Here is a 12145-nt window from a genome sequence, read left to right on the forward strand (position 1 = left end):
TGATAATAATAATTAAGCGGAGTTCCATGTGAAATATTGCTAACAAAGACACTTATCTTAAATAAAGTAAACAGAAAACTGCAGCTGTACGCTTGAAGAGGCAGAAACATGCGGATATGCTTCGTTGCTTACTACAAAATGATATCATTATCCTAAAACAGGATCGGAGGCAACTTGCACTAATTTATGGCCAAATTGATATAATTAAGTAATTGCCTAATAACTAATTATTGCAACTATTTTGCCAATTGGTGCCGAACTCCTGAAATTCGGCTAATTATTATTATATATATATCTTCCTAGCTCTTACATGAACAAAAATATTGATTCTTTTGACTTGGCCATAACTCTTAAGTCACAAACTAGAAGTTAAGGAGGCAACATTCTTGTATATTGATTGGTACTGCAATTGAGGCTGTCAGGACTTTAGATGCTTCAGAAAAAAACTAAATTGCAGCGATTGTTTATTTATGTATTGGTGTTCATGGGTTCAGCTGAGTTCAGTGAAATATGGCTATAGCTTCCTCTGCAGTTCATGCAAAACGCAGCAGCAGAGTAGTTTCCCCTGTTTAATGGACAACAACCACTAACAGAATGCCAGAATATTGTGATGTCCATGTTCTTAATTATTCTCAGCCTAATTTTTGGCATCTAGAGTCGTGGGTTACCACTGATAATGAAACAAGTTGGTAAAATAATGTAACAACTTTAACATAACACTAGCTTTTCTAGTTTTCTATAACTATTAAACACACCAATTGTTATCATTTGAGCCTTTACTTTTAGCGTATCGCGTTTAATTAAACCTTTTTGGTTTAGAGACTTATATCATCAAAAGCTCAAAGCTTCACCTTAGTGGAGTGCAACCTCACTCTGATCTGATCAAAATTCTGTCTATGCTGGATGAGTGGATGTTAATATCTTCCATCAGCATTATACGAAAAGAATCATTATTTCTGAAATATCTTGGTATTATTTGAAAATAATCAGATCCATATATAAAATTGTGTAACCAAGAGGAACAACGACAAGAGTCTTTTTCTTTTCTTAAAGGGCAGTAACAACAAAGACTAGATACAATTTTCTCGCCTAGATCACTCCGTCCCCAACAAGGGAAAGAGGAGACTTCAAACTGTAATTAAAAATTAATCAAACATATTCAAGAAAGAAAAAAAAGGCCATTCAACTTAAAAATTGAACAAATGTGATTTGGAAAATGCGAAAATCACTAAAGAGAGACGCAGAGTAAAAAGTACAATTACAAATTACAAGCTATGGTTGTTTTTCTTTTACCCTCCCCTTTTATTTATCTTCTGCCTCTGACTCGCTCACTCTCTCACTCACTTCACTCGGTTACTGAGTCACTCTTCTTCCAAAGTTTTCTTCAAACCATGCCATTTCCCCAATAATAATCCCCAATTAATCTACAGAGTATATAATAGTAGTAGTAGTAGTAACAGTAGTAATAATTAAGGTCACCATCCATCCATCCAACTCAGGCCCCACGCGCCGAGTCAACTCACTAAGACTCGCCGCCAGAAGAAAGGGGTGGAAGCTTCCACGCCGAGGTCGCAATCAGGGACCTGGTGTGCCACCCAAGCATGAGGCACCCATTGTTCTCCTCCACCCTGTACCCATCCCCACCCGCAAACAGCGCCAGCAACATGCTCGCTTGCTTGAACGCGTTCGACCCCAAGTGGACCGCCTCGAACCCGGCCGACCCCATCCTGGCCCGCCACTGCGTCAGCGTCTCGTGCCGCTCCACCCGGTCTGTGCCCTCGCACGCCACCACGTTGCAAATTTGCCTCCCGAGGTACAGCTCCGACATCAATAGGTCCTCAGTCGGCGGCGGCGCCGCCAACCCCGTCGCCACCGATCCCTCCAGCGAGTCAAACAAACTCGAGTAATAATGCAACGCCTCCGTGAACCGATCCACAAAAACTGGACCGTTGTGGTTGGCTTCCTGCTCCACCACCGTGAAGATCTTCGGCTTGATCTTCTTAACCGTGCCAAGAACTTTCTCGATGGAGCCGGGGCGGGCCAGCATGCGATGCAACTCGAAAACGGAGTTAACCGCAACGGCTTCTCCGGGTCGGATCTCAAGCATTTCGGGGTCAAGATCCGAGAGGCTAGAGCAGACGAAGCCGCGAAACTCGAACTGAACGCCTATGGTTTGTGCCAGTTGTGCAAGCTTCCATCCGACTTGCTGCAGGGAGTCAGTGTTGTCGGTCTGCGGCGGGCCTATTCCAGTCAAACGGAAAGTGGGTGGGCCGCCGGGACGCAATGTGAGGGCTTGCAGGAGTGCGGGCCACTGCATCCCTTGCTTGAGGCCGAAATCGATGACGTGGACCCTGGTGGCAGAAGCGAAGGCCTCGAGTATGGCCTGATTGGCTGTGAAGTGGGCGAATTTGAGGTAAGGGCAGGACTCGTAGAAGTGCATGTGGAGCACATCTGAGAAAGAAGAGTCCATGGCTTCTTGAGGGTAAATCTGGTAAATCCTCCTCGCAAGTGCCTGTGCAAAGTAAGATGCAACTTTCTTCATGGCACCGGCCTGCGACTGCGCGAGTAGCCCCACGTGCTTCACTAGCGCGTCTGCCAGCTTTAGGTTTTCTTGCTGGACTGCCTCCGCGCAGGCTAAGAGGGTGTGGACTAGACGGACACCTGTTTCTTGGGAATCCACAAGCACAACTGGCCGGGTCGGTTCTTGAACACCCTCTGACCCAATTTCTGGAACACGATTCGTTTTCAGCCGTTTGTTGCTGGGTTCGTCGTTTTGAGGGTAAACGGCGATGCCAGGTATCGCTCTCAGGTCGTACTCAGAGTCGTCCGTGAAGGCGCGTGAGGGGTTCTCCTCGATTTGGGAGCTGCACAGCAGTGAGCTGCTTGTTCCGTTTGCGGCAGCGGTGCTTGGGGGAGGGTTGAGCTCATTGATCATGCTCTGCACCCAGGAGTATAGATCCGTAGGGTCGTAGTGAACGGTGTCAGTAGCCAGGTGTGAAATTCCGTCTTCTTGCGCGGTACCCATAACCATCTCCAGCTGCTCCAGCTTCTGGGCCACGTCAGCCATGTCTGAGTTGCGAACCTTGTAACCAAGAGCAGCGAGGAGCTCGTCCATGCCGCCGCCGCCGCCGCCGGAGCTTGGGTCATGGTCTTCCTCCCACATCTTGGCCTTCCCGCTCGACATTGACGAGCATTCGCCTTTGGCCACGCTGCTGCTGCTGCTACCTTGCTGGCCATAGCTGGAGCCAGCTTCACTGTGATCCCTCTTCATCTCTTTGATTGCAACAAGAGAAAGGCAGAATCCGAAAACGATGGGAATGGAGATAGGATTAGAATTGGGGTTCCAATCGGGTCACATAGCAGTGGGAGAATGGAGGGAAGGGGGAAGGAGAAGGAGGTTATGAGGTTTGAAAATTGGTATGAGCCGTGAGAGAAGAGAAGAAAATGGGTTGAAAAAAGGGTGAGAGGTCCAAACGCGAAACGAGAGAGAGAGAAACCTCAGAGTGGAAAAAGATAAGGAACAACGGAAGCCATAATAATAATGGAACTCTCTTATTTTTCTCTTCCTCCTTTATATTTTCTGATATTTCATTTCATAAAATTTCTAATATTGAGCTTGATATTTTGTTTTTTTTTTTTTGAGATAAAAAGAATTAATAGAAAATGAAGAGGGGGTGCGGCAAAATAGTTAAAAAGGGCATCAAAGAGCCGTGGCAGCACCGCAATGGCAAGAAAGATGCCCATGATAGTGTACAGCTCGTGCATACCCCAGACACCATACACTAGAAAATCAGGTGGCCGTACGCTTCATCGATTGAGAGCCTTGGGGACCGAGAATGATAGTGGGCTCCACCCTCCCTCACGCGCCCCTTCTCCTTTCCCCCACGCGCGTCTCTTACACTCTCTAGGGGGCTCATTATGTGATTCAGTGATTCAAGTTAGAGATAATAATGCAGGCGAATGCCAGTGTCAAATGTGCTTATCCTTAGTATTAGAAATTAGTGTATCTGATTGAGTACCATCATTATTAATTTTGACTTGGAAAGTTTATGCCTGCTAATGTCCCCTCCCTCATTATTTTCCGGTACAACTATGTCCAATGTCCCCCCATACTATAGCCAGTTAGCCACCTAGTGTGGGGCGACGCTGTAATGGATATATTTCACGCTTCTGTACGTTCAGGAGGACTATCCCGACTAGGACTATATATAGTTGAGTTCCACTTTACAAAAATATCAACTTCATGATGGGTTCAAATTAAATGTTACGTTGTTAGTGAACAATAACGATAGAATTTGATATTCGAGTTTGTTAAATCAAGTCAACTTGACAATAATATTTATTCTCCACTCTTCTAAATAAGCAATGACAACTGTAGTTTAGATACTCAAAGTTCAAATATCATTCCTACAGAAATGGTTCTCCCTAATTTATCTTGGGCTCCAATATTAATTAGGACCGGGAAAATGGACACCATTCTCATGAATAGGGAAAAGAAAATGCAACTTTAATATCTGAAATGACATTATTGCAACTTCTCCAGCTACCTCAATTATTCGATCAACAATGAACACCACTTCCTCTTTTATTTTGGGAGGGGGGGCACATAGGCTTGCTATTTTTAGTATCACTCTTTCTTGCTTTCTGAAAGTTAGCATCCCTTTTGCCATATCTGCTGCATCTTGTTTGTAAGGAAACTAACCAGTAAGAAAAAATAGATACATCCATGAAAGTAATTTGAGAGGAATATTGATGAATTAGTACAATTTTGAAATTCACCATATTTTCCTAGTAAACCACAATAGAGTCTACCTACGAGCAAATAATTTTACTAGTGAAATATTTCAAAGCAATTAAGAGTATTTTGTAGTTGAAATTTTGGAAGAAAAATATATTTCACTTTATTCAAAGTCATTTTTTTCCCAAATACCTCAGCTTATAAACACCCTTTAGTTTTTTCTTATAAAACATTTAAAAAACGAAGACACTAATCAACGACTAATCTCGAACTAAAAATAAATAAAAATTTTAGACCTAAGGACAAAGGAGTCATTATACATCACTGAAGAGAAAGGGGGTGGCATGGCCATGGACGGACCTATGGCAAGTGTGTGTAATCGGCTTCCGTAGGTTCGAGTGGGGAATAACATCCCGCAACGCACATGAAGGAGAGATCAAGGGGACGGGTCAACTTTGGCCCCCACGCGCCATATTACACGTGGTAACATGCAGCGAGCCACAGGCAGCTTGGTGCACTTCACAAGCCAAGTGGTGAGCTGAAAGAGCGAGTATAGTTTCACGCGCTACGTTTGAGAACGGGGATTGTGTAGCTGAGGAGCAACGGGAGGGCCCCACGGATTGAGAGGGTCTGGGGAGAGAAGATCAAAGAGGACGGGGATTCAGACGTCAACATCGATTTTAGGACCATCCGACGTGGGACCCACTGACCCAGTAACAAAACATTACTGCTCTATTCTCTCGCGCTCGCTCTCAAATGAAAAGGGATTGCCAGCCAAGCACGTCCAGGGTAACGTTGTTATCATCTTCCATTTTTCACAACACAATTCGTCATTAACTCTTACTATTAGGACTGATTATGCAACATAAATAGGAAAATCCATATGTTAACGAGATTACGCGTTTTAATCTTTTTCTGTTTTTCATGCTGGTTTAATTTGGAAAACAAATCCTGTAAAATATCAATTATTGCTATCACTTCACAAAGTCTGAGTTTTGTTGGTAAGAAAAAGTTACATGACTCGTGTGTAAATAACTAGAGACTTTTTCGAAGAAAATTTTGGCTAAAAACTAATTAAGGTGACGATGGTGGATGAGGAAGAAACGGCATTAGGTGAGTCTCCGTTACGCGCAAGGGTGGCATCCTCATCCGGACGGGGACGTTATCGGAGGAACACATTACAGATAAGGGGCCTCCTAATTTAATTTAGATTGATTTGTTATTAGTATCAGTGCGAGCACTTAATATTAGTATTAGTATTTAGTGGTGCCCTCGTTTCTTTGCTCTGAAATCTTCAGATTATGATCATTAATTTGAACAAAAGAAGAAATATAAGCATGTGGTAAGAGAGAGCAATGTGGAATGTTGATAATTAGGAAGTGGGGCGAGGCTGTGACAGGTGGGAGTGGGCAGCAGTGAGAGCAAGAAAGAGAGGGCCATGGCCATGTGATTCTGCCACGTTTCACAGATTCTCTTGTCCCCGTGGTCCCTTCCTGCACCTGCGTCCTCTGTTTCACTTTCACTCTCACTCTTTCTTTCCCCTTATTTTACCATCCTAACCTTCAGTTCAATCACTGCTGTATACGCATACTTATATTGTAGGATTTCACTATCATGTATCCTAGACCTATACATATCAATTAAGATTATTATTAGTAAAAAACTTTTAAATATTTTATTTAATAAATATAAAACAATGATTGAAAATTAAATTTTATATATTTTTTATAATAAATTTTTTACTTAATAATTTTAACATATATTTTTACAATTCACATTAATAAAAATAAATAAATGATCTAATATTTAAAATGAACATATTAATATTATGCTCTCTACTCTCTAGCTACCATTAGTTTAATTGAAAAGTGCTTAAAAAAATATAATCAGTAGTAATAGAAATACAGTAACATTCATTCTTTTTTTAATATTTAATTGTCTTTATGTATTTCTTTAACTTCTCTGGAAAACTTTCGTTGGATAATTTTTTTCTGCGTTCATATGGACCGGAGAACCATTTTAGAAGAAATATTTGTGTTTTTTAACCCTATTTTACGTTTGATAAATTAAAAAAATTATATATTGGTACTTTTAACTTTGAGAAATTAGAGATATATGCTTTTAAAAGTATTTAACAAAAATATTTTTTAAATTTTAATAAATATGCTTACTTATGTTTACTTTTTATTATATTTATATTTATTAAAACCATTTTAAATAATAAAAATAATTTTATCAAATACAATTTTAACTTTTATAACATTTGGAAATTATTTAAAAAAATAAAATTATTTTAAAGAAATCAATATTTTACCGAATCAACCCTAAAAAATTGTTAGCTTTCTTATTAGTAAGATCATGTCAACACTTCATATAGATTAAACATGGCGGACATGGTCGTCGCAATCTCAATTAAGGGGTATCTAATTATCTTTTCCCCAAAAATATATAATAATGGATGATAATAATGTAACATCTCAAACACCGTACGCCAACCCTGATCCACATTGCTAAGACTAAAATATTATAACGTTTTTTACAGTCTTTTTTCTTTCTATGAAAAAGTAATTCCAAATGTTCAAAATTCATTTATGTTGTTGTGTTACTTTTGGTAATTCATGGTAACGAATAGAGTGAAATATTATAAACAAAATGATGCTATTTATGTGTATATATGACCATATTCTACATTTGATCACCAATGTGGCAGATTCAGTCCCATACTTTTGCTCTATTTTGTAAAAGAAATTTACCTTGAAGACAGAAACTTTTCTCTTTTTTTCCCCCTACTTTATTCCCTTGCTATCATATGATGTTAGTTTTGCAAGTCATTCCTTGTTCTTTTTTAATTATGGAAAATATTAGAGTAAGAATCGAAGAAATTATAATATTCTTATTGCTCTTAAAGTTCCAAAAACTCCCCTCACTATTTTAGTGTTTTTCACTTAAAACATTTACCAACAGTAACCAGTGACTTGTTAAGAAAAGCCCCACCAAAAGGACGAGAAGTGATTTTAAATCATGATAAAAATCTTTGAAGGTCGTCCCGCACTGAAAGCAAGTGGTGAAGTTTTTTTTTGTCCACCGTATTTCTCAACCCGATAGGTCAAAAATTAATCCATTGCGAATCTGGGCTCTATTTAAGGGTATGTCACTGGCCAATGAATTGTTGTATGCACAAGGCGGGATTCGAAATCCCGACACAAAACAAGTGACGAAGTTATTAGGCCACTTGGTATTAACGCAGGGAACTGAGGCCCTTCATTTTTTCTGGTGCACGTTATATATATGTTGGTGTAACCCCACAAGAAAAACCCGTAAATGCAAATGCCTTATCCTGTTTCTCTGTTTCTGGAATTAGTGGACCTTGGCCCCCTTCAAATACATATATATTCCCACTCGTCACTAAAATTACCACTGTGATGATGAAAATTAATTAGTATGAGAAGAATTGCCGACAGATTTCAGTGCTCTAGTTTTTCAACTTGTGGTTCACCATCATCTTACCTACTCAACTCATCATGCTTCCATATATCTACAGTTCAAACTTTTTTGTACTCTATATATATTATCTGCAAAAACCGAATTTCACAATTATATATATTCCTTTATCACACTGGGTTTCATGAACACTAAAGGGAGAGATTGATATTTTTATTTTTCATGCAAGAGTCTCTTTTAAATTTATTTTTTTATTTATTTTATATTAATTTTTTTGTTTGACATAAAAATTTTAATATTATATTATAATATTATTTTTTAGAGTATTTGACAAATTTTTAGTAATAAAAGTAAAAATATTAAAAAAATAAAAAATATTATTTTTGAGAAGTTGTAATTTACATCTTTTTTAAATGATTTTTTTTCTTAAAAAAATATGTTTTTTATGTAATAAATAAACAAAAAATATTTTTATACTGTTATATCTAAACATAATTAATAAATAAAAATATCTTTTTGCATAAAATATCCAAACATAAAATTACTTTTATTTTTTTATAAAATATTTTAAAAAAATATAACTCAAAAAAAAATTTCTTAAAAACTCACACGAACAACCCTTTAGAAGCATTAGTTATTATTGATACCTTTATTTAAGGGTTATATTACGATTTTTTTAAATGAAATGTATTCACGTGTTATTCTCTATTATTGTAAATTCTCGTATATTTTTAACTAACAAAAAAAAACAAATAATTACGTACTATTATTGTATAATTAAAAAATTAATAATTATTAATTAATAATTACAAATTATAAAATTTATTGATCTCTTAATACTTTTCTTTTTTTTTTAATGGTAATTGAGAAAATCGGAAGATTGGATTTCATGATTCATTCAAAAATAGAAAACCGGGCAATTAGATTTTTTTTTTTTAACTGTCCTCCATAATTTCGTGGTACACTCTTCACCCCAATAACAAATACAGCAAAAACACACAACACTATTCTCCAATATATATTAAAATTAAAAAGCGTTACAAAGCTGACTAAATTAATACTTTTATTTGCAACTCTGAAAAAGTCGAAATTAAACCCCAAAAATTTCACAAAATACTTAATGATGATAAAATAACTATCATAATACGTCGCACCCTTGTGATTTAAAAAACTAATTAAAATATATTAGATATTTTTCTATCAACTTAAATCTTTAAAAAAATAATATCGATATTATAATATAGTGTTAAAAATTCTATAATTAAAAAGTCTAGACTAAAAAAAAAAGCTCGGCATACGATAGAAAACAAAGAAAAAAAAATAAAGTTTATAAAAATTTAAATAAATTCAAAAAAAATTATTTAAAAGAATATATTAGATATATAATTATTTATATAGTTTTTATATCAATTTAAATTTCTGAAAAACGTGTTACTGTAGTATCTTGACATAATAATAATAATAATAGTAATAATCTATGTATATACACCAAGTTAAGGATATAGTTTGCAACATAAACTTTGAATTGGGATGGTAATAATAGTCTATTAATATACGTGCAAAACAATGGATATTCATGCCACCTACTTGGCTTAGGAAGTAAGCATATTATTGATCTCATCGCATATATATAGGATTATGAATTATGATATATAGAGGAGTATATGTCTATATGACGACTTCATCATTGTAAAACTCAAGTTACTAATTATTAACTAATGCCCATTAAAATATCATCATGTTAATATTATAATACATACATTAACTATATATCTAAGCATGTAGTATATATGATGCTAATATCATTGTTTGCATTATTCAAGAGGTAGCTAAATGCAATAGGTTAGGGTGAACCCTAGGCAATGAAGACAGAGAAAATAACGTACTATATGACCTACTTCTTGTGCCGACTATGTCCTTGTGTTGAGGCAAAACGTATCAAAATGAATGGTATTAACTATTAAGCTATGCAAGAAGTACCGCTCTTCATAAATAAGTGTTGACTATTACGTATGTTTAGTTCACAAAGTTTACGAAATTGTATGGGCCACTAACTAGTATGTAGTAATGCGACAAATCCATAGAACTAATTATTAAGAGCGGTACTGTATAATTACCTTGATTTTATCCTATTGATTATGCATGCCAAGAAATGAAAACCTTATTATAATTGGAGAACAAATAAACAATTGGTAAACTCAGAATATATATTTAAATTTTGATAAATTTAAACAAATCAGACCATCCGAAAACCAAATATAAGTAATAGCCAAAAGGATATTAATGTGCAAGTTATATATCTTATGTAGTTTGTATTAACTTATGGAAATTGGAATCAAATTATAGCAAAACTTTGTTATCGATCTTTTGATACATACTATTAAAGATTGACCCTCATCAATAAACAAGAGGGAGCACTAATAATTGGAAGCCAGTTTAGATATATTCTTTTTTAAACAAGGAAAAAAAAATAGTAGTCCTTTCAAACGGATAACGATTTGTTCTCACTTTCTTGAAAGTTGACATATCAAATCCAAAGAAATGGGAATCTAGTCATTTCTGTGTTTTTCTAAGTTACACAAACCAAATATATTGCTCCAAGCAGAAAAAGCTACTTTAATTATAATAATTGATTTACTTCTTAAATTTATGTTACTGGCCTGGTTGCTTTTCTTTATTTATTTATTTTTTCCTCCAAATATTGCCTTGATCTAAAATGAATTGGACGGTCGAGGATCAACCAGACCCTGTACGCCGGAGTCCTAAGGTAATTATATATGAGAGCCATTTAGATAAAGATGTTAAAAATATCTTTTTATAAAAATATTTTTTAATAATTAAAATTTAACACATATAATCAATTAAATCGTGTTATTTTTATCAAAATTAAGATAGATAAATTGATTTGACCGAAAAATAGTGAATCAAATCTTAAACTGGTCTAAATCAATATTATTTTTTATAGAAAATGACTATAATACCCTATTATAGAAAATGACTAAAATATTTTTATTATATATATATATATATATATATTAATTTTGAGAATCCTAAATTTTAGTCTTTTATTTTTCAATCGTAGAGTTAGAATTTAGAATTTTTAAAATTAATATATATATATATATATATATATATATATAAAATAAGAGTATTTTAATCATTTTCTATATATAATAAGGATATTATAGTCATTTTTTATAAAAAAATATTAATTTAGATCAATTTAAGATTTGATTAACCATTTCTTCGATTAAATTAATTTGTCTAGCCTAATTTTGACAAAAATAATATAATTTAATCGATTATATATGTTAAATTTTAATTATTGAAAAATATCTTAAAAAAATATTTTAATATCTGTGTGGTTCCATTATATATATCTGCAATTAAAAAGTTAGCGATGATGATAAAATACATAAAATAATCGCCACAACACTTTCTAGCTAAGATAGTCACCATCCTCTCAAAAATTATATATATCACATCGCGGGCCATGTCAATTTTTCATTTCTTTCTCTCTTATCAACCTATATGTTATTGGAATTTAGTTATATTTTTCATAGTTCCATAATTTCAAATTAAATAAGAATGAAACAAAGTTTGTTAACAGCTAATTAATTAAATACTCATGCATATGCATATGCACATGCGGTTCTCTTTTAATTTTTTTTTTTTTTCCTGTTTGTCATTTCATCCCAGATGTGCAATTCTTCTTCCTCGTTGAAATACAACTCCACGAGATTCCTTCGGTTGCTGATAAAGTTCCCGAGTCCTGCAGATACTGTGTTGTACCTTTACGTTAAACCAACATCTTAAAAATCGTTATTAAATTAAATCCGAATAATATATAATTAAACACCAATCTCAGTGCATGAAGTGCCATATTATATCACTTAATTATTGAACATAATTGCTAAGCCATAGGTTATTGTCGCTTAATAGTTTGCGCCGGCAGCAAATCATACA

At 35.0% G+C, this 12145-nt stretch overlaps 1 protein-coding gene across 1 annotated transcript; it reads right to left on the reverse strand.

The window, feature by feature from the left end:
* Nucleotides 1-1208: 1208 nt before the first annotated feature.
* On the reverse strand, nucleotides 1209-4169 carry LOC112791635 (DELLA protein 1). Its single transcript, XM_025834546.3, has one exon. The coding sequence runs from the start codon at nucleotides 3269-3271 to the stop codon at nucleotides 1523-1525; it is 1749 nt and encodes a 582-aa protein (XP_025690331.1). The 5' UTR covers nucleotides 3272-4169; the 3' UTR covers nucleotides 1209-1522.
* Nucleotides 4170-12145: the final 7976 nt, after the last annotated feature.

This window comes from Arachis hypogaea, chromosome 3 (assembly GCF_003086295.3).
Source record: "Arachis hypogaea cultivar Tifrunner chromosome 3, arahy.Tifrunner.gnm2.J5K5, whole genome shotgun sequence".
NCBI lineage: Eukaryota > Viridiplantae > Streptophyta > Magnoliopsida > Fabales > Fabaceae > Arachis > Arachis hypogaea.